Below are 23,938 nucleotides of genomic sequence, written 5' to 3' on the forward strand. Positions count from 1 at the left end.
GTGTAGATGACAGCAGAGGCGGAAATTCTGTTTAAAACAGTCCTGATACGATTCTCATGTATTTCACTTGGCTGCTGGTCTTTCCCAGTGATCCCTTCATCTTTAGGGTTTTTTTTTTTAGATTGGAAGAACTATGAGGATCAGAGCTGTCATGCTCTGTTACATATGGGATTTGTCTTCAGACAGTGTTACGCAGGTGAATAGGAATGAGCCCCCCAAGGAGACAAAAAGTTGGGGACATATGAAATCCCAGTTAGACTGCATCAGATTTTTCTTCTGAAATCCTTTGTTTTACATGCTTCTAACAGTACAGGGGTTAAGTGTGCTCTAGTGATTTTGACAGTACCTTTTTCTACAATGTCTCTCTGCTGCAGGTGTCAAAAATGCTTTGAAAGGAGTTATAATGATTTCTGAAAATTAGTGTCTTCCTCAGGAAAAGAAATCCTGCTCCTTAATTTATGGGAAAAGGCCTTTATGAGATACAATCACTGCAGAGTCTTTGGAGACAGATGAAATCTTAACATTCATATTTCTGGGTTGATCACAGCTTCCTTTATGCCTATATGTTAATACCTCATAGTAAAGTATTTGCCTTATTATTTCTCTGCCTTTGTAATCCCTTTCAAGAAGATCATTATGATCATCGTTCTGCTCTGCGGCTGGCATTATGGCAGGGTAGATATTACAATACTCAAAAGTCCCATATTCATAAAAAATTATATTCAATGAAAGTTCAGAAATTGTGTTGTCAAGTGAGTTTAAAGTCTCTCTCAGTCACTCACTGCCCATGTGCTTTCTCAGAGAGATCAAACTGTGAAATAACACATGTGAGGATGTTCATCATCCTTTCCTGCACATACTTAGGGTCAAGCAACTTCTTTATGCGATGGTCAAAATAAAGCATTATTAGCTCAACATTACCGTCAGCCATATGATGGTGGAAGAAATGTGAGAAGAGTTCTGCGCTTTGCTAGACATATTTAAATTTCATTTCCTGAAGACAAGTGTCCTTTGTTTAGAGGACACCTTCATCAAGCAGACACCTCAATCCTGCTTGGAGCTTCTCATACACCTCTGTCGAAGGAGCCCAAGTCAGTGGCAGTGTGATAGCTGAGGAGGTTGCTGCTTGTTCTGTATCATCTTGCTTTCACTTTTTTTCTCACCCACACAGTAAGCTTAGGAAGAAAAACATGAAAAGTTTTGTCTCTGAATGAGAACTGAAACGGACATGTTTTTTCCATCTTGTTAAATATTTTAAGATTTGCAAACTATTCCTCTTTTATAATATGATGATGTTTAACTGGAAAGAGAGATCAATCCTCTGTCATCCAAGAATAACAGATATTTCAGTGGTTAGGGCACAGTGGGGTAGAGGGAGACCTTGCTTCTCTACAATTTCTCTTTTTTTGAGCTGTTCCAAAAATAAATATCCACTTGCCATGACTATTTTGAAGGCAGATCATATCCTCTTTAACACATAATATCTATAATCTTGATCCAAGTGCTAGGAAGTAGTTACAGTAACAAAAATAGTAATACAAATGGAATAAGCATCACTTCAATACAGCCCCGTAACATACCTACATTTACAAAATTCTCAAGTGAAACTTTTACAGCTTTTTTGTATTGAGGAGTGGATCACAAATTCACTGCTACTCCTCTGGGAGGAAAGGACAAGCTGCCTGTTCCCATCTGGGCAGGCTGCCGTTGCTTCTCTGGACATCTGAAGGAAGGACACCTTCTTTGCTGCTGTTTGGACATTGCAGCTGAAAGAGCCCTGTTCTGCTAGAGCTCTCCCTTTAAGTTATTTTTCATTTGATCTTGCATTTGGCATTCTCATTTAATGAAGGGATGGTCTGGGAAGGTCTGATGTGCTCAGCTGTATGAGTAGAGGACAGAAAATGAGAATGACTCTGGATAACCTTCCTGTCTTCATAAAATACACGCCAGCTCAAGTTGCCTTTTTCATTCCACATCAACCATTGCTCTGCCAAAGGTCTTGCTTTCCTGATTTGCTACAGAGACTCTAAAGCCAGAGATCAGTGCTAGGAGGGTTGTTTGTTCCCTGATACTGTCACCAAAGGACCAACCCAAATGAATCTGTGGGGAAATAAACTGGGAAGAGAAAGTAAGACAAAATCATATAGGACCGTTTGGGATATCTAAGGTGGTTTGCTAATGCAGGGACTTATGATGAAGTCTTGCAGGGTCTTAGTCCTTTAAAAGCATAAACGTTTCAGAGTCCTAATTTTGAAATTAAGGTTGTGCTTACGTCTCTAATGTCCTACATACAAAGGGAATATAAGTTTGCATGTGCACCTAAAAAGGTGTTAGCAATTAGAATATATTTTAAAGTAGACTGTAAAGCTTGATTTTCTGTAAGAGTGGGGTAAATTTTGTCTGGTGCTTTATTCTCTCAAAACGTGTTAATCCAGTTCCTTGTGAATTCAGAACTTGTCTCCTAAGGAACATCTCCTTTGGATGTTGCAGTTTGAGTTACAGGCGTTAATAAACTTCTGTCTACATTAAAATGCTTATAGTGTTTCTTACTGCTTCCTTCTAGTTGAATTAAAGGAAGACAATAAGTTGGACAAAAAAGATCAGTCCGGTGTGGGGGATGAATCAAAGAAAACAGATGGTAAGGACAACATTTTATGACATTTTGTCACCCATTTTTATATGAATCTATTGTTTCCTAAACATCTGCAGGTTATTCTAAAACCAAAAAATTGTACGGTCACCAGAAACAGACTTAACAGAAACAGTCATTAAATTTGAAAAAAGCCATTGGGACATTTTGAGGGAAAAGATCCTTTTCACATAATGCCTAGCAGCACTTAGTTGTTCTGTTGGTAAGGCTTATCCATCAATTTTTATGCAGTGCCTGCAAGAAAAATCCTGCATTATTAGAGTTGCTGAATAGGAAATGTGGATTTGTGAGGTTCTATCCTTCTGACTTTATTTGGGCCGTATTCTGCTCTATGTTAGGACAGGCTGCATAGGAGATGCAAAAAAAAACAGAGCTAAGAAAAAACCTGCACGAGGTGTCCCTGTTTTTTTATGACATGTTACATTATGCCAATACAAACACAAAGCTTTCTTGAGTTAATTGTCTGAGGGGGAATTTGCCAAGTGCTGTTGAACCACAAGTGTGGGAAGCAAGCAGGAGTGAGCACATCTGCATGGAGATCGTATTAAAGATGCTATAGAAAAGGGATGTTTCTGAAACAGTGTTGAACTGAGGCAATCCAAAGTCATAGGTCATTTTCTTGGGCATCTGGGAATAATTTCCAATGAATCTGAACCTAGTGTAGAGGTGCACAGATGTTTTAGTAGCCTCAGCAATATAGAAAAATGTGGCATGTTTTTTTCTTTTGCACCTCCTCAGCTGCATGCCACAGGGATCTGAGATAGTATCTGAACCCATGTGGCTCCAAAAGCAATTGCTAAAGTTTTAAGTAGCAAAAGAAATGGAAACAAATGTTAGAGCTCGCATTTTCTTTCTGTATGTCTCTCTGAAATCCACTGAAACACAGTTATTCCTAAATGTAAGTAACACAGTACTTTGTTTTGATGGTCAAGAAAGACAACCTCATTGGAAGTACTGCAGTTTAGAATGATACTGTGTTTTCTTTTATTGCTTCCTTTTAAGAAATTACTTACAATTCGTATTGCTCTAGAAAAGTGATAAATAAAAAGAAAATGTGACAGCTCAACTAAAAACGTAGAAAAATTAATCTAGGAGCATGTATTAATTTCAGACACATAAATATGCACTTTTTTTAAAAAGGCCCCTTAGCAAAAATTGTTTAGAAAAATTCAATTATTTTGTTAAGAGGCCATATTATTTACACAAAGTTAAGTGCCTGTCAGGAAAACAGTATTAAACAAGAACCATTCACAACTTTCAGCGGTCATGCAGAAATTAAACATAAATACTCAAATAACGTGTGACTCTTCAGATGCCCATGAATATACGCAGTGCTTTATGTAACTATCAAGGCACCAGAAAAATTAAAGGTCAGAATGGCTACTCTCCCCACTGCAGTGGGTGATGGCTGAGCGGCAGCTGTGCTGGAAGGCTGCAGTCCTGGCAGGACCAGGTGGATGCAGAAACAACAGGGCTTCTTTAGGAGAACATCAGCCTTTTAGCTGATTTAGCATCAGCCCAGCCAAGAGAGTAGGCCCGGGAATCCCTAGCTTTGAGGACCAGGGTGCATTTAAAAGCCTGCACTCTCACAGTCTTGGAAAGTTTAGGGGCACCTATTTAGTTGGGAGGCCCAAGAATTGAATGTTTTATGCTGACTTGAAGATCGAGAGTGTGAATTTGGTTCACTGCAAGTTGCTAGTCTTTGTGTGGTGTGAGTCTGTTTGTTCTCCCATAAGAAAATGTTCTGCTCATCTCCATAGGGAAATGACCAGTACCATGGGACCAGTTGTTTACAGTGAATAAGCAACTGTAACCATGCAAGGACGATTTGTAGGCTGAATGTTTTTCATTCAGGTGCTGTAGAAACAGATTATAATGATCTCATGTATAGAAATCAGGAGAAAAATCGTGAATGACATGCCTTAGAAAGGAAAGCACTAGGCTGGCAATTCTGGTTTGACAAATACTGCACAACCTGCTCTGTCCATTACTCAGTCCATAGAAATCTCCTTACCAGCCATGTGAGGGATGTGGAGAAAGGAACATTATCCATGGATAATACATAGCTGTTTTCAGACCACGGAAATGTTTACCCAAACATATGCTTTCTCATGTGCCAGTCCTTGGCCTTTCACATGCTGGGAAAAAAGATTAGGTGGGGGAGTTGGGAAGACTGAGGTTACAGTTATAATACACTCACTACATGTAGTTTGCTGGTGGGTGAAACTCAGCCTGGACTTTTTTGCAGGGTCAAGGGTACTTGGGTTTTACAGCATCTGTTCAGTATGTAGCTGGGGTGTATTTGTATTAAACAGGTGCCCATTTGTGTAGATTTACCATGAGGGCTTCGGCTTTCTCACCACCACCCATTAGCATCAACTAGAGCCCTGCACCCAACTGAGGTCAGTCTGCTACCCTGTCCTACACCCGGAGAAGAAGGCTGTGGAGGGTATGTTGCATAAATTTTTGCAGGATCCGTGTCCAAGTTGCTTTTTGAACACATACAAAGGAAGTCATTGTAATATCTTGTTATAGGAATACATACATTCCTAAATGTTTCTAATACATTTGTCATTCTACTACATGGGGAACCAAATGGCCAAGGACACACAGAATATCTATCCCATGTGGACATGAAGACATTGAAGTGCATGTCTATGCTGTAGTCATAGGTGTGAAATGTAGTTTCTGTATCAGTTACCTTGAAGCTACCTAAAAATAGTTGAGTGGGCATGCCTCCGGAAACAGGGATCAGGCTCGCTGAGACAGCGAGGAACTGCGTATGCATCTAGCCAGAGCTTCATAGGACTGAGTCAATCCGTATCAAAGCCAACTGCTTTAAAGCTAGCTTGAGGATGGCTATGCAAGCTTCAGACAGGCCTTAGATTTTAGTCTTAACTACTTCAAAATCCTATGCAAGTCTCTTGAACACAGGCTAGTCTCCTTCTCATGGTAATCTAATCTTCATATATGTCTTTTTTCTGTGGGGGACACAGCTTATTGCTTAATCCTGCCTTTTTTTTTCAGTTCCAAGAAAAGAGATAGGGGGCTGCCATTTCCCACATAAAGACACAGCCCTATCAGACATCAGCAGCACAAGTAATTCATCAAATGTTTCCTGTGGGATAGAACATTATTAAACCATTTTGGACAACCTCATTTTCCCATGTGAAATAGTTGCTTTTCAATGCTTTGAGTGGAAAATTGTAAGCAGTCACATGGAAATAATTTTTATCTACTTACAAACTTTCTTTTTTGCAATTTTTTTTCTGCTCACAAAACTGACAACAAATGAGAACATTATTCTTTCCCATTTCAGACTGGATATAAGGAAGAAATTTTTTACAATGAGGGTGGTGAAACACTGGAACAGGTTGCCTAGAGATGCTGTAAATGCCCCATCCCTGGAAAGATGTCCCTGCTCATCGCAGGAGGGTTGGACTAAATGACCTCTCAAGGACCCTTCCAAGCCAAACTGTTCTATGATTCTGTGATTACTACTTTCACAGGTTATCTCTAGGACCTCCTCATTTTTTTCCCACTGGGAAAAGATTCTGTGATGTTAATAAAAAGCCTTCAGTACAACTCTTCATTCTAGAGACCAAAACACAGTTTATTCACATATTCTTTTTCAGCTATCAATTACAGACAGTTAAAAGGTTCTTGTTTTGTGTTTGTCCTGGGAACTTATTATTCTAGTGGTAACATGCACGTTTGCAGGTTATAGAACGAAATATACGGGTTATTTTTATCTTGAACAGCTAGTACATACAGAGAAAGCCTAAAGTGCCCTGGGTATGTGTGATGAGCAATGCTCCCCCCTCGTGGTCAAATCTTAACCCTACGTTTTGACAGTCATGTTTTCAATAATAATTTTCCTCTATGCAGTGCGACGGAACAGAATAAAATATAGTTCATATAATAGAGTTAATATGATATAATACCATACTATATATAGCCTTTTAAATATACAAACTCTATGAAGAGTTCATAACAGGCTTACCAGAACTTGAGATTTTTTTCTTGCTTTAGTTTGATTTTAAGCTATACTTTTGCTTAACAGTAGTTAAAAGTCTTTTCTATATTAAGTTCTATACATTGCCCATGCCAACATGTAAAGCTGCCTTTTGGTCTTAATTTCTCTTGGCAATAATTCCTTGATCAGCAAGTGGAAAATTCTCTGATTATAAAGGTAAAGTACAGGGGCTTCGTTTCTTTCTGACCCAGTTGTCCCCAAAAGTCAAGGGGCAGAGTAGCTGGCACAGAATGTTGTTATCTGAGAGTGCCTTTAGTATAGAAACATGGTAGTGTGAATGAGCCATGATGATGGCTCCACAATTATCCCAGACAACTTGAATTAACAAGATTCTTCCCAGCTTCAATTAAGGAGAATACAGCTTTTTGCACCATTTAAGAATTATCTCTGCAGCCTCCTGCAGATACAGTTTTCATGTGTGTCAATCTACCCGAGACCACTGCATAGCAATGAACACTAAGTAGACTTCTGACAAAACCATGATCGTGTAATCTGCATAATGCCAGTGTTGTTTTAAAAGAAGTTACTCAAGCATATAAATGAACAGCATCTGTCTATATCTTCTTGAGAAATGTAAAAAGGTAAATTTCAGGTCATATAAATAATGGTGCCATTTCTGTTTCTATTCCAAAAGATAAGCTGAGTTCTCCATTATTGTCAGAAGCAAAAAGCCCATTTCAGTTAGTAAGACAAACACATGGGATTCCTTCTTGTTGCCTGATAGTGTTCTTGGTATTGTATGTCAGAATACAGCATCAGTGGCAAATTGGAATTACAATAGTCTAAGACTACTTCCAAAGACAATTTCCTTCATTTTCTTACTTCTTTTTATGGTCTGTTATTTGAATTACATTAGAGGTTATTGCCCCAGTTTAGAAATCGGAAAGCATTGTAGTGATCCCTTCTGGAAAATCTTGCTTGAAAGCATGAAGGCATTTTGCTATTCAGAAAGACATATTTCACCATAATTTATCTCTCTTGTACAATTGCTCCATAATGGTGCAATATAGGATAACTAGAGGCGAGGGGGGGAGGGAAGCTTCTGTGCTTTTAAAAATCCTTTTTGTGCTCTTTTGAAAAAAAAATGAGTGTGTCTAATTTAGCAAGTGGCACTTGAGGCAAGCTAGAATTTGCATAGAGGGATGTACTCTGCAGAAGGTTTTATGTAGTTTTAATATCAAATAGAAAATGAACATGATGTGATGTGATCTGTGAAGCTAAATGCAAAATACATTGTTAGCATCCTGGCCTCAGGAACATTGCATCACCATGGCATGCATGCTTGATGAGAATATGGGGAATATGTAGAAAGGTACCTGGTATAATTTTGCAGACAATTTTGCAACTTGCCCGTTTTGTGAGTGTGTGTGTGTAAATCTTACAGAAAGCACCCGGTTTTCCTTTGAGACTTCCATGTATCCCATTTTTAGCCTGCTTTCCATCGTTCAGGCCATGCCAGGTAGTTAGAAAGTCCTCAGAATGCTTCATTGCTTTTTGCATCTACTTTATGTGAAGTCACAGATATATGTGAGAAGTTTAAAAATTGGGAATAGCATTTAGCTTGATTTCAGATTTAAGTGACTTATTTGCAATATTCATTTCAGATACACAGTGAAAAAAAATATCATTGTAGGTACTTAAGTAGGTTTTTCAGTAGTTAAATTTATGGGGAACATTTTTTTAGGTTAGCTTTGGTCCTTTAAATATAGTTCTGCTCAGAGATAGCATATGGCAGTGTTGCTCCTCGGGGGTAACATCCATGGTCCTAGAGGCATGGAGGAATGTGTAATTTACACAGTAGATTATGTAGAAATTCCTCCTTGATTTTGCACCATCAGCCATTTTATTGCACCAGTCAGGGAGTGGAGCTGTGACCTTGCTTCTGTTACAGTCCTTCTTATCCCATTTAGGATAATTTGCCTGTGCAATGATGTATAGAAATTCTCTGCTTCAGCAAGAGTCGAGTCCTCCTTGCTCCCCAGCTTCATGAATTGATGTTCAATCCAGTGACAATCAGGCTTCTTTTTCCCCATGCAACACTTAGCCCTGAAAGAGAAACAAGATCATGTCCAAAGGGAATGACTGAAGGGGAGGAAGAATATGAAATGGCTCCTCAAAAGAGTTTGGTCACCTTTAGCTTTCATCTTATCCCTTCCCCACGGGACAACTAGCTCCCAATTTGAGCATACCAGCAATAGGTATCCTATTAGACAGGGACTCTGACAAAGTAGTTTAAGTAGAAGCTTTAAGAAGGAAAAAATTTAATGGTCAACTCTATGGGAATCCAAATGTAACCATGGCACTGTACAGACTGGCAGCTGGGTGCTTGGTGGGTACCTCCATGCCCTTTGCTTTGTCTGCTGGACCTGCTGCCTGGTCTCTGCCTGGGGGCAGAGGTAAAGGGACATCAGTCCCCTTGGGCTGCTCAGTCTGCAGTTCATTACCATTCAGTCCACAGAAGCTGGAAAAAGAGAAGAGACAGTCAATTTACAGGTTAGTTTTCTGAAACTCATACCCTAATAGTAATCTTTGCTTCTTATTAGCATTAATTGATCCATTGCTAGACAATTCATTCTTTTATCTGCTTCTAAACCACTACTTTGCTATTCTTAATGTCAAAACCTGAGACTTGGAGACAATAATAAATGGAGAAGGAGAAAACTAACAAGTGATATTAGTTGAAAAGCGCTAGTTTGAATCAGACTAAAGTATTTAGGAATTTAAGTCGAATTCAAAACAAGTGATTGTCAAAAACTGAAGAGGCACTGAAAAAAAACCAACCCAGATGAGAATTTCTGCTTTGGAGTGATGATTCACATTTTTAGCCAGCTTTAAGTAAATGCCAAAAATAAAAGTTTTGTTTGAGTGAGATGAAAATCTCAGTTTGATCTTTCACTTCCCCTCCACCCCCCTCCCACCAAAAAAAACCCTCCCCAACAATCATTTTTGCCATGAGAGAAAGAAAGCAATTACTTATGTCTGACCAGAGCTAAGCATTATCCTAATTTTTCAGTTTAGTCAGTCACAGAAACAATTATTTGCTCAGTGCTAATTACAAAATTCTGATTCATATAATATATTTGGCTGAAAACTTTGTTGGCTTCGATTATCCTTCTGCCTATGGCAGCTCATCCGTTTTGTGCCTTGAAAAGCTCTGGGGTTTTCATTTCCATCCACAATGGAACAGCTCTTTATGAAAGCCATGGTCTAGCTTTTACCCCAAACATGTTCAGAGCTTTGAATTATGTTTGATTATCAAAAATAGAATAAGCTTTCTCACTTATGTCTGTAGGTCACTTTGCATAATGTGTCTGGTTTCTTTCATACATGCTTTACTCTCGAACATTATTTGGTGTAACAAAACTTTTGCCAATGTACTCAACTGTGTTTTCCTCTGCTGTTACATATTTCCATAATGTGCTGGTAAGCAAACAACATATATTAAAGCAAAGCTAATCTCTTCCATCACTGATGTGATCTCAGGTCAAGTGTAATACAAGCTGTCAAGCAAACATAAAACCCATCATCAGTGTGAACAGGACTAGAAATCTTTTGACGTCATGAATGATTTAGGAGTAATTATGTGCCAAAGCTCAAAAATCAGGATACCTTCTATGCTAATGTTCTTTTTCCTCCTAGCAAAATGAATGTTAAGCACTTGGGTCATCTGCTAAATTAGAATGATGATATTTAAATTCAGTTAAAACAAGTATTCAAAACTTTTTCCCAACAGCATTTATTCTTGTTTTCCCTTGCTTTAAACAGGACACAGGCACCTTTGAGTAACATTCTGTTTTCTTTGGAAAAAAATAATCACTCTAAAATTTCTCATCCATTAAAAAGACAGAAAATGGATATGAATTAACTCATAACGCATATTTCTTCTTTATTTCACTGATCTTCTGAACTTTGTTTCTTAGGCCTTATTCACCTCTGGTGCAACAGAAGCAAGAGAGTATTATAGCAGAAATATGCAGAATTTATTTCTTCATTGTCTTAATTTTCTTTGAAAGGGCTTTCAAATAGCTTCAATAAGAGACAGGATCATCCAATGCTGAGAGCTGAGCACTGAGATTTTTGATATCTTTATTTTAATCTGAGCACTAGGAGTAGTAGTTTTAGCAGAGCTTTTTAGATGGGGACAGGTTACAACTGAGCATACTTTAGCACTCAAGGGAGACAAGAAATACCCAGGCTTTTGGGAATAAACTTAGAGAATTAAGGGGTCACTCCTGCAAGATGCTGAGTGAGTCCACAAAAGGAATTAAAAGTGGCAGATTTGGCAGTCTGCCCCACCAGCTGCAAATACTTCCATCATTTGTGGTAGGAAGGATAACTACCTTTCAGATTATGGGTTATCTGAGACACATTTACTCAGACTATTATCTCCCCTCATTGCGCACTGCATCAGTAGTGATCGTTTTATGGTATCAAGTGCCATACAACAATTTGTCATATGTGTTGTCATTTCACCTAGTGCCTGGATGGAGCAGGGTGCTGGGGGAGAGCAGAGTTTGGAATAGTGTTATCCTGAAAAGCGTAGGCTTTTAATAAGTGAGGGTAGACGCTACTTTCAAACAGTTTTTCTAGGACCACTTGAACAACCATGCTGGGTCAAACTAAAAGTCCCTTTAGCTCTCCATCACCTACCTGACAACACTTTATAGCAGAGATCTTAATGAACAAATAACAAAAGCAGAGCAATGCCTCCCCCCTACACCTTTCTGTCTTCCAGAGAGCTAAGACAGAGGTCAAATCTCTGACTTGGATAGCCTCTGATAGATTTTTCTTCCATTATTTGTCTAATTATCTTTAGAGCTCTGATACTCTTTTGTGTACTGGGCACTGAGGCAGTACAATTCAAAATTCACTTAGGCATTATGTGAGAAATCACATCTTTTTAATGGTTTCAAATTGACTGCTTGATAATGTCATTTGATAACCCCCCTTCTTGGACTGTGAGATACAGTGAGTAATTGTCCCCTATTCACATTCATAGTGCCACTCATAATTTCATTTACCTTTTATTAGATTCTCCCCACAACTCTCACTTTTCAGACTGAAGAGTCATAGCATGTGTAAACTTTGTGTATTCAACTTTCCTTCAAGTGCAACCCTTTTGATAACTGCTGTTTATGTTAGTACGTGACACTGACAGTCTGTGTAACACACATGGTTATTGGGGTGTGACAAGAGAATTGTTTTAATAGGCAGGAGAAAACCTGTAGAATTCACTTTCTGCCCCTAAATTTTCAAGAATAAAATATACAAAATACAAAAATGTTCATTTTGATATAATTGTATGCTGGTTTTTTAGTTGATATCTTTATGATATTACATCATAAAAGCATGAAAAGGCATCATTGCAGGGAGATCAACAAGGGATGTACTGAATGAATATGGTTAACTGAGGCTCATTTCTTTTGCTTTTTCTGTGTATTAAAACTCTAATTTGTGGTAATAGTACCTCAAGGGCAACATTATTTGGTGGTGTGGTGGAGTTCTCCCATTCTGTAGAAGTGCTTATGCAGCATGCTGAGAAGATGAGATTTGTTCATGCTAAGCACTACCTTCTCACAAGTGAACTGCAAGGTTACCACAGGCTGCTTAGAAAGAAAATCTCAGTGTGTAGTCCTAGATAATTGTGGTGTTATCTTGTGGTTCCTTCATAGTTAAGTATGGTTATAATGCTGAAGGAATGCGTATTTGAGCAAAGGAAACAGGGACCATGCAATAACCTCACAAACACTTTCACAGACAGGGACTGCCAAGCAAGTTAAGTAGTTTGTGAAAAAAAACCTGCCCGTGAAATCCTTATTCCACGTCATGCTGTTCTGCAGTCTGCATTCAGCGTTTTTTGGGGTGTTTTTTTTTAAGAGAGAAGAAAACAGAGTTTTCTTTTAAATGCTATTTAAAAACCACAGGGCTCAGTCATGTCCTGACAACTTGGCCCAGCACTGGAGGCGGTGGGGATGTGTCCTGAGCCCTCTCCAGGCAGCACAGGGCTTTCAGCAACTGAGGAGGAAGGGATGGAGGGGAAGGGCGGGCGTTTGGCTGGAGCAGCAGAGCTGGCCGCCTTCAGAATCGGTGCCAGGGGACGTCAGCTCTCCATTTCCAGCTGGTACAAACAGCATCATGCCTGCAATTTACACTCGGTGAGAATCATGAGTCATTATAGTAAAGGTGTAGTTTTTGAGTTAGTCTAAACTCTCACCTCAGTCTAAATGCCTCTGGGGCTCTGTTCCTGTTCTCCAACTGGGTAACAGATTGTGAAAGTTTGCATTAGACAGGCACAATAAATGCCAACTGCTAAAATGGGTAGTTCTTGTAAGGCCTTGGACTCCGAAGGATTTGTTTTATCACAAAAAGAAAGGCAAATGTGTGAAATTAATCACTGATTGTGCAAAACTGACAGCCAGCTTCCTTGGTATATGGATACAGTCGTACACTGAGTAATTCTGTGTGAAGGAAAAGACGAACCGCAGTGTGTTTTCACTTCAGCACATCAGACTGTATAGTAACACACTAAATATATACATTCATAGTCCAGCAAGCACAAGTTAAAAATGCCTTAATATAAACTACAAGCTGATAGCAGAAATTGACCTAATAACCCCCTCACAGTGGGTGCTGGTATCACATGAAGAGCTGTAGAAGTCACTGGTATTTGCATTAGTGATCAAGGGGAAGGCCAGAACTCAACCTTGACAAACAATACAAACTCGTCAGTGACACTGAAGGACTGAAATGTTCATTCAGACGGGGCTGTTTCAGGTAATGAAATTCAATATATGCCAAGCGAAACTACTTAAAGTCTTCTTGTGTACTGAGCGTTGCATATTCATTCTTTTTCCTCTTTCAGTTACCTCTGTTGATAAGTACTAATATTTGCACTGAATCTATTGTGCTGAAATGAAAAAGAGGCTGAATCACATCCAAGGTTAAGGTAGTTGTTGGGAAGCTACGTTGTATCCAAAGGGAAATTCTGCTGGGAAACCAGAACATCTGCTCCACCAAGTAGAAAAACAGTTTGAAGCAAATGCTGTACTGGAATGTTCTTACTGGAGCTGATGATGTGGCTAACAGAAACAAAAAGCAATATATGACTCAGTTCTCCACAGGGAACTTCTAAGGTCTGGAAAAAACATTGCATTTTCCCTTGTTTCATTAACGGGGATGGGAGGGGTTAAAAGTTTTGTGATTATGGATGGCATAGGAAGGGAAGGGCATGTTGCGTGGTACTTTGAGCTCTGTTTCAGATTCCTGCTGTGATTCAGCAAATCATTTAAGAGATTCAGAAATAATTACTGCTCAAAGATGTCATTTAGTCCACATGTCCCAAATGATTACCTTTCCTTCTGGGACAGCCTTTTCTGTTTAAAATGTGGCTAATGATACCTCTTACAGGATTGTTATGATCCTGTTAATGACAGTAAATCAGGCTGAACTTTTTAGATAGGAGACATCAAAAAAGTGTAATACTGTTGTTATGGCTGTTACTATTGCCTAATGTAGATTATGCTGTCAGTAGTGCTGGGAATGTGACAATTCAGCCTAAATAAACCCAGTGTAATGCTGAAAGTCTAATTCTTTACAGCAGCACCTTAGCATTGCGTTAGCGAGCAAGATATTGTAGTAGCAACCTACAGGGGACCATCCTGAAAGGAAAAGTCCCACTGCTAACTGTACTGTAGAAGAAAATGAGACCAACTCAGTGCAGATCTGTGCAGCAACTGTATACTTTCATCAGAGATAATGCAATCCAGCAGCAAAGCCTTAGATCTTTGTTTTGCTAGCCCTTTTTTTCCTCTGCCCAAAAAAAAAAAAAAAAAAAAAAAAAAAAAAAAGGCAATATATTATTGAAGACCAAAGAAACTGATTTTCTGAAAGGGAGCCAAAAAGATTCTGATGTAATCACATCTTTCGAGGCATGCCCAGCCTTACAGACAGATAAATTAGTCTGCCCTTGGGCTGAATGTCCTTGGTTGAGAGACCTTTTCAAATGCACTTTCAGACTCTGCTGACATAAAGATTGTCAGAAATAACAGTAGCGAAGCAGAGTGCCAGGGATATTCAGATAGCTGGTTGGGACAGCCAATACAGAATATAATGTTCATGTTCCTGTTCGAAGCTTTTCCAGAGGATTTCTAGAGGAGGGTATGAGAAGGGTTGGAAAGAGAGTCCTCTTACATTAGAAGCTGTCCTCTTTCACTAGAAAGAAAGAGAAGTTTCTTGTCTACATTTCTTCCTCAAGGAGATCTGTTCATTGTGAAGATTCTCTTGTAGTATAACTACATAGGAAACAGTTATGTTTGTATGTTCAGGATGATTTTAGTCAAATACAGCCTAATTTTGAGGCCCAGGGATTATAAATATTTAACAGAGGAGTGAAGCAGATTGTAAAATGCACGTATTTTGTTAGATCTCAGGCACCTATCTATGCATAAGTCTGTGCTTTTCATTGCAAGCTCTTTGGGAGAAAGGAGCTTTTGAAAGATAGTGGTTTTTTGTGTCTGGAGCATTTTCTTTTCTTCACCTCACATCATGTGTACAACATTGTTCCTTTCAATGAGCAAAAAGGTACTGAAAGAGCAAGGGTGATCAGAGAGGCCTACAGCAAAGAAACCCAATGGGATCTCTTGACCTAAGCATGCTGGACTCTGTCACATTATCCCATTGATGGGAGAGGTTGAATTCCCACTGAACTAGTGAGAGAGCAATGTATTTCACTTTGTATAGGACAGAATGGTACTACCAGTCAAGCCAATAGGAGGTATTGTTTTGGTGCACCTCACCTTGCAGCCTTTCAACAGTTAAGCCAACCTGCACTGCTTGGAGGAAAAGAGACTGAATAAACTGATACCTTTCTTTTTCTTTCCCAGATCACCTGCTTCTTGGACAAAGGGGAGAAAGGCAGCATCTGACACTTTTCTTTTTCTTTTTCTTTTTTTTTTCCAGATACAGAAGAATAAAAATATATAAAAAAAGAGACTGCAAATTTATTTCATCATTTTAGCTGAGCTTCTTCATTCCTGTTCTCCTCCTCCTTCTGCAAAGACCAGTTTCTGGGGAAGGCGTTAAACAACTTTCAAAACACTCCTCCTCCCACTGGCTACTTCACAGTTAATGACTCTGGGTTCTAGGGTGGGGGCCTTGTTTTTTTGGGTCAGTTTTATTTTTGTTTGTTTGTTTTTTTTGTTTGTGTATGTGTGCATTTTTTGTTGTTTTGGGAAGATTTTGTTAAAAAACAAAAGAGGTGATTTCCTGATGCAAATGGTTCTGTTTTTCTGGACAGGTCAAGTAAATAGATGAGAGTCATCTTCAAAAGCTGGTATGGCCCTTTCCTATGCCTCAGCTTGTGAAACCAACATTAGGGTGATGCGAAAGAAAAAAAAAAATTTATAATACTCCACTTTTTTTACTCTATTTTTTCCCCTGAGAGCCTTTTCCAATTGCTGGTAGACAGAATCTGACATCAGTTTTACCCTCACTGTAGAAGATTTTATTAATAAGAATGGTGAATTTGTAGAATCGTTTGACCATTTGTTAGGATATGATGTCTTTACCAGATGATGCAATGATAGCAAAACCTTTTTGTTTTTCAAACAGCAGGCAGACTCACTCAACCCTTGTTTTTGTTCTGGTTTTGCAGTTAGTAGTAGGAAAGGAATAATCGATGAAAGAGGTATTCCCACAGGGCTGATTTTATTGTCAGATTCTGAGAGCATGTAGTAATGTACTGCTTGATTTGCCTGCCTTAACTTGAGATTACAGATAATGAGCTGTTTCCCACATTTGTTCATGGGCTACTAGTAACCACTATGTCGGACCTAAGAGAAGAAGGGCAGCAGGGAATCACACGAATCAATTACTGCTTTCATCTCAGTGTGGTCTTTCTTCCATCACTGACTGAATGGACAGGCCAAAGAAAAGGAAAAGTGTGGCTGGAGATGTATGGAGAGACAAAACCAAAATGAAAAATTGTGTCCTAAATGCACCGCTGGAGTCAGTGGATAAAATTGTCTCATCCAGTGGAGTTTCACACATAGGAAGTAGCCATCATTTTGGCCCCTTTTAAAAATAAAATATTAAAAACTAACTCACTGAGGCCTTGATTCAGGAAAGTATCTTTATATGAGAAATGTCATACATGTATGTAAGTGCTTTTCTGGCTTGGGGTCTTGGCAGAGATCCACTTAATTGTAAGTCATGTTACCTGTCTATGTGGAAATCAAGGCACATACATACACATACAACTGGGTTATTTTGCCTAAGTCTTTTTTGTTGAGGGTAAGGTCTTGTTGTGTTAGTTGTATATGTGTTCTACAAGGAATCAGACTGCTCTCATGTAGAGAACATGCAAGACATTGGCTTAGGGAAGGTAAATCTTCCGTGTTTCCTTTTCGCATTCAAAAGCACAGGACTTTATCACCAGCCTATATTAGAGCTTGAGTCTCTGTTCCTACTTAAACTGTGCATGTACAGGGACAAGCTTCCCGTGACACTAGGAGAAATCACAGCAGTGAGCTTAGCCTAAATCCACATTTAAATGTGAATACCTTCTCACTCAGGAGTATTTGTATTTGGGATTTTGATTATTGAGGCTAGAGATATTTTGAGGTCTTTTTTTGGACACCAGCGTTTGAGTTTGTTCAAAGCTAGAGATTTAGATTAGGTTCATACTGTGAAAAGGTTGCACTTCAATCACATGTTTTCAGAAGGAAGAAGTACAAAAATAACTCTTGTGGTTCTTAGAACTCATAGTTGGCTTCACTGGAGCAACTAATTTAAATAAAATAAATGTAAGGGCACATAGTGTTCCCATTGTGAGCTCCTGGTTCAATGGTAGCTCTGGGGTAGATTTTCTGAGGAAAGCGGGGTGCTGGGAGGACAGTGGCCCCGCAGCCAGCATTGAGCACGCTCCATGTTGTGTGACAAGCTGTGTCACCACGTAGCACTTTCCCACCTCCCCTTTTCCCCTCCTCCATCAGCATTCAACCCCGATAAGAGTGGTAGAATATGACTTCCAGCTCTGACCATGCTCTTTGAAGGCACATTGATGAAATATGCAGAGCTGAATACCACAGTGGTGATTCAGTCCCTGCTTCATCTGGCTTCTCCCTGAAGTCAGGGAGAACATACCCTCACTGAGTGGCTGGTCAGAGGTACAGGATGAGTTAGTCAATATTTTTTAAGTTACTCTTACCTAATGTACAGTGACTAAAGATGCCTTAGATTATGCACAGTAGAATAATAATAATTTTAAAAACCTGAATCTTCATCTGTTTCTGATAATATACTTTCTTTTCTTTCTGGGAGTGACTGCTTTTAGAGAGCAAAGCCAGACTGCTTGATTCATGGCTGGTCAGTTCTTGTTTCTCATGCACTGGCACAAAGGTGTGAAATCAGACTGGAAAATATTCTTCCTCAGTGTTAGGGTTGTTCCCCACTGGCAGAAGCTGATAACTAAGTGGTGGATTTGCCATCTCTTGGGGACTACAGATCAGAGCTGCCATTCTAGAAGAGATGCTATGGTCAGAGTTACTGATCTCAGCACACAGGTATGCAGCAAAATGTTTTGCAATATGCAGGCAGTCAGAGCTAGCTCTTAACATTCTCCTGCTCTTTTAAAATCATTTGGATAAACTACAGAGGATTAGTAGCGTTTTTAAGAATTTTTTGTCATGCGAAGAAATGCCCATGAAATCTATTAACTTGGAAATATATAAAGTGAAAGGAAAATCTAGAAATTGAAAACCTACAAAGAGACTAGGCCAGATGAAAGCATCTATCGTGGGGTCCCCTCCCAGGATCACACCTACATTCCTCTATTCTGCCTCCCCACCTCCTGAGAACACTCTGCAGCATTGTGCTAGTGCATTGTGAGCCAAGGAATGGTATGTTTAGACACCTCCCAGTTAAACTAGAGATCAGCCACTGTGCAATTGTGTAAAAAAATAATAAATATTTTAAAAAATATACAAAACTGCTTTCTCTTATTTTATTCCACAAAATGAAACTACCAAAAAAAAAAAAAAAAAAAAAAAAAAAAAAAAGACGGAAAAGGAGAAGATGTTCATCAGCTAATGGCCTGTGTTTACAGAGTGAGAAAGAATTTCTGGTTTTACATCCTTACCTAAATTTCCCCAGATGTATTGAAATTATCTTTTCAGATGCCTTCCTTTTCCATCTGCAGTAAGACTATTCAAGCAATGAATAAGTCAGAAATTCTGAAAATTTAAGGCCCGTGCCATTGGCCTCATGCTGAAATTCTACAGAATTATTTGTGAGGACCCACCAGTAGGCACAGGCTGGGAAGCTGTGTGATAAAAGACGGCGCTCTTCTGCCTCTGCGCAGGGACTGCTGGTGCTCCCAGAAATCTCTGCCTTGCTGGAAGAGCACCAGGCATCTTCTGCTTCCCAGAAACTCTTGTGTAACTTGAGAGGGAGAATCCAGGCACATTACCCCCTTAAAATAGGAAGGAATACCTTTGCAAGTATCCCTGTCAGTGCTTTTGCCTTTAGTTGGGACTGGTGTTCAGGGAATTAGCAGACCTTTGACTCATGGTGATGTAGTGCTTGAACTCTTGGACACACTATAATTAAAAATAAAAAAAGAAAGAAAAGGAAGCAGTATGTTTTTATAGAATCATAGTATCATAGAATCGGAATAGTTTGGATTGGAAGGGACCTTTAAAGGTTATCTGGTTCAACCCCCATTTTCAACTGACATCTTCAACTAGATCAGGTTGCTCAGAGCCTGGCCTTGAGTATTTCCAGGGAGGGGGCATCTACCACCTCTCTGGGCAACCTGTTCCAGTGTTTCACCACCCTCATTGTATCCTGTTAATTATTGAAATGGCCCAAAGGGTGACAGTACTCTGGGCTGCCCTCAATCAGTGTTTTGAACCTTGCATTTCTGTGACAACATGCAAGAAGAGTTCACACATGTAAAAGAAGGGATTTGTATATTTTTTTAATTAATTGTTTTTAATGCAAAAACATGTGAGGTACGCTCTCAAAATGCTTAAGTCAATCAGCTTTCCTTACAAACACATGATTTTTTTTCAAAAGTTATATGGTCAGAAGTCTATGTTTAGTTGTAAAGAGATGATGGATGTCACTACTGTTTTCCATGTTGGACAAAAAAGATAGATGCCAGAAGGCAACATTTTTTTTTTTTTTCCAGATGATAAAATATGTGGTAGATTAAAAAAAGAAATTTTGCAATTTTAAACTTAAAACATATTTCAGAGTAGTAAATCCAGGCAGACTGATGTTTATGTAAAAGTGCAGCCTTTTGTATAGCTCCATCTGGTGTAAACACACTATGTATTAATACATTAGGACATTTAGCCATCAGAGTTAATTTGGAATTTGGAAGCCTGGTCCCTGATGGGCGAATGAAAGAGACAAATTCATTTTTCTTGATGTTTCTTTTTTCGAGCATAAATTTTGTAGTTGGAGAGAAACTTTCCAAAATGTAGTTGGTTATGCCAGAGAAAAATGGTATATGGTGGTGTTTTTTGCAAACTACCCTTTAAATATGCCAATGTTTGTATATGTACTTACAGAGTCTTATAAACTCAGTCTGGAAGCAAAAATATTTCAAACTAGATAGCTGATAGTGCTGTGCTGCTTTGTAATCAGAAAGTCCGTGAGCTCACTTAGCTAAAGGCAAATACTTCTGCTGTTAGTCCTTGCAAATTCTATGGTGGGTCCCAATCATGACTTTTAATTAAAAAGTACAATAACCTATTCAAATTAGAAATTATGGAATCTGACAAGGACAGTACTTTTTTTTGCTTCAAGTAGATAAACTAGTCCATCTCCAGGAACTCATGAGATGGTCCTAAGTATTTCTTATTGGCTTCTTTTTCATCACATTTCGTTTTATAATAATAAAACTCATCATCCTGTGCTAGCCACGTTAGCTATTTGTACTCAGCAGATGACAGCATAATCAAGTCCCTCTCTGTTACTCTTAATCCATCACCTCACCCAATAACTGCAAACAACAGAGCGATCCTGTGCTTTTGCACATGCTGATGTCAGAGCTGTGCTGGTGTAGTGTCTGAACATCAGCACTCAAAAGCAGGAACATCTTGGCTGAGGATGGGAAGGAGCCCTGCAGCACCGACTCCATGGAAATTGTTCTGGGGAGTGGGCAACAGTGCTGGCCAGCTAGAAAGGAGGGAAAAAAACATGCTTTCACATTTTAAGGCATAAATTCAGCTCCATCCAAAGTGGGTACAGAGGTTTTTCCCGCTTGTGTTACCTACAACATGAGCAGGTCTGCTCCAGTCTCCGTTTAGTGTCAGGTGTGCGTCCTAACCTAGTGCTCCCCCTGCTTCCACAGGCAGACAGTTTTGCAACCCCAGACAAACATTTCTTGTCCAATTACTGTGATCAAAGCAGGAGCAGGGCAGGTCACTACTGCCCGTGCCATTATCTTCTGTTAAAATGAAATGCTGGGCATGCATTTCCACTTGCTGAGACTGCCCTCTCATTGCCGCAATGTCCCTTTTGATCCCCAGCAAACACCAAGGGTTCTGATCTGTACCCAAGCAGGACTGGGACTTTGAGGCATCAGATCTCTCTGCTCTGGTGACTTAACTACCGGGTAGAAGAAAATGAAGCTACTTCCAGACAAGCTGGCTGAGGACCTGAAGCTCAGTTTTAGTGAATTTATTTACCCTCATACCTAAGCACGTGACAGCACTCACTCACAAGACTCGCAGCACACCCTAGGCATTTTGTATTCTTTCAGTTTCTTCCAAGTGCATATGTATTGACTGCTGTGTGCTCGTAACACCCTGGTTTTAGAAGCTACCCAGTGGTAGGAGGAATATACATAATCCCATTGTCTCTGCTGGTGGTCGTAGGAGTACATTCATAAACAAAATTACTCATGGCCATTGGGGTTTTCTAGTGATAAAACCTAGCAGTAGAATGACAGAGGGAGCATTTTCCTTTTCTTCTTGCTTGGATGATATTTTTATACACTTTTATATGCAATTTTTTTAAATATTTGCTATTTTTATTGTAGGGTTCTGGTTGGGTTTTTACCAGACCTTCTGGTTGTCTACAGGCCCAGATTCTCACAGGAGTATTTCCCTTCCCTTTTCTCCTCCCCCTTCTTCCCCAATAGACAAAAGCCATTGCGTTTGCAACATCAGCTTAGAGTGAAATACCACCTAGGGCCTGATCACTCTTTCAGTTGCACTGAAATCAAAGGAAGTTGCATGCAAAGTCCTGCTGGTCCCACCGAGTGTCTGGGGCCAAAGACTAAATAACCGGAACATATACAGCTAATTACGAACAGGGCTGTCTGTGCCAAGCAAAGGCTTGGGGTAGCTCTGTGTTCCTTTGCTGTGGTAGGAGCTGTTGCCGCCACAACGTATTTAAATAAGACTATATCTCTCTCTTTGTTATGATGACGCATGTAGGCACTTCAATCAAAGTCATACCCCAGCTGCACCTACCTTCAGCAGGGAGGAAGGGTCGACATTGTGGCTTGTCTGTGACAGTAGATTTCACTGCTCTTGTGGTTAACCCTATAGTGACAGGCCCCAAATAAAGTTAAGAAACATTAAGCTTATTGGTAGGAAGGATAAGGGGAAATTAAACAAATTCAAGGATCTTGGTCTTGTAAAATAACCTTTTCTCAGCTAGCATTCTGCAGGGAATTCTATGTATGAAGTTTAACATAAACTTTAGAGTATATTTATATTAGCAGAACTGATAATAGAGATGTCTTTCTTGAACTGAACTAAAATAAACAAGACACCTGTTCTCTCACGTTTTTTGAGGAAGATAGAGGCAGGTTATGGTATTTTGCAGCAGGGATAGAAAACATTAAAAAACATGCTGAAAGCAAAAGTCAACATGTTTGCTCTTGAGACAGGGTGGGTAGGGTAATAAAAAACATCTTATTTGGTTTGTTAAGACTCATAAGGAAAAAAAAATGCAAACCCGAAATGAATGATGCCATGTAATGTCAGGTATTCTCAACTGTTCTGAGAATAATTTTAAACAATATATATTTATATTTAGTTCCTTATTTGAAAGAGGAGGCTTGTGGTCTCTAAATGTATAAAACATTTTTCAACATTCCAGTTTTTCTGTAACTGAGTCCATGTATGTTCATCCTATTACCAAATAAAAACAATGAGGTCTCCACTCCATTTGAATTAAAGTTGTAGAGGGGTTCATTTTGTTCTGGTGCTTTCTACATCTGATCCAGACATGGCACTTGCCTTTTGCTTTCCAGCGTCCAGCTCCCCATAAAGTGTAGTGGGAATATTGCTTGGATCACAGTCATGGTTCATCACTTGCCCCTGTGAGGAGGAGTTAGGGGCCTCACCTAATTTCTGAAGACAGGGAAATTGAGGTAGAGACTTCAAATAGCATATTTAAGAACCCCCAGTGTAAATCTCTACCTGTTTGGAGATCAGACATGTCAACCTCGCCTTTCCCTTTTTCTCTTTTGACTGAAATCACAGAGCATAACAGCATCTAAACGAACAACAGCACACCACTCTCGTGCCCACTGAAACACTTGCTCGTGTGATTTTTTTTCTTGTGTGATGAGTATCGATCCCACAGAGCTGGTCTTGTCCTCCAGTACTGGTTATAGACCTGCTTTCACAGCATTTCAGCTACATCTCTACATAGCACTTTCTACAAAGAATCGTAGACTGGGGCAGTGTCTCTGGAGTAGTCATCACTCCACACAAGTAATGACCAGAATTTTCCCTTGCTGTTGCTGTTAAAAAAAAAAAAAAAAAAAAAAAAAAAAAAAAGCTAAAGAGTGGCAGAGACAAAGCCATTCTCTCTAAGGAGGATGTAGAGTTCAGAGATGTTCAATACAAGTGTGAAAGGCTTTGTGTGTTCCCTTTTTCCCTAAATTCCAGTTTTATTTCACTCCTTTCCTCTCTGGGAGGTTCACTGGTCTTGATTCCCTGAAGAACATGTGATGTGCTTGCCACTGTAGCTGCTTGTATTCTTATACCTTACCAGCTTAGTTTGAGTCTGCATGTACCTCCAGTCCAGTGCAAGTAGAGATGAACCCAAGCTGCCAATTTCTGTTAGATATTTACAGTGTTGATATAATTGACTATGATCTTCAAACTGGAAATGACTGCCACATAAACAAGAAGATAGAAAAGATTTTTTGGAAAAGGCATCTAATGATCTGAGTGACTCACCTCTGCTTGCACATCCAGTATCAGAGTCCTTTCTCTGGCATG

The 23,938-nt window shown here is 39.4% G+C and overlaps 1 protein-coding gene across 5 annotated transcripts in view; it reads left to right on the forward strand.

Moving 5' to 3' along the window:
* The window catches only part of PDE1C (phosphodiesterase 1C), a 318,823-nt gene that overhangs the window by 279,948 nt on the left and 14,937 nt on the right, over nucleotides 1–23,938 (forward strand). For 4 of the 5 annotated variants that reach the window (XM_026844000.1, XM_026844001.1, XM_026844002.1 and 1 more), the window contains one exon: nucleotides 2,564–2,638. In XM_026844000.1, coding sequence (XP_026699801.1) covers nucleotides 2,564–2,638 — 75 coding nt within the window. Of the gene's footprint in view, nucleotides 1–2,563; nucleotides 2,639–15,644; nucleotides 22,644–23,938 lie in introns of those variants that run through there. The other variant, XM_026844004.1, reaches the window with a different exon arrangement.

This window comes from Athene cunicularia (genome assembly GCF_003259725.1).
Source record: "Athene cunicularia isolate RWA chromosome 2 unlocalized genomic scaffold, athCun1 chr2_part2, whole genome shotgun sequence".
In the NCBI taxonomy this organism is placed as follows: domain Eukaryota; kingdom Metazoa; phylum Chordata; class Aves; order Strigiformes; family Strigidae; genus Athene; species Athene cunicularia.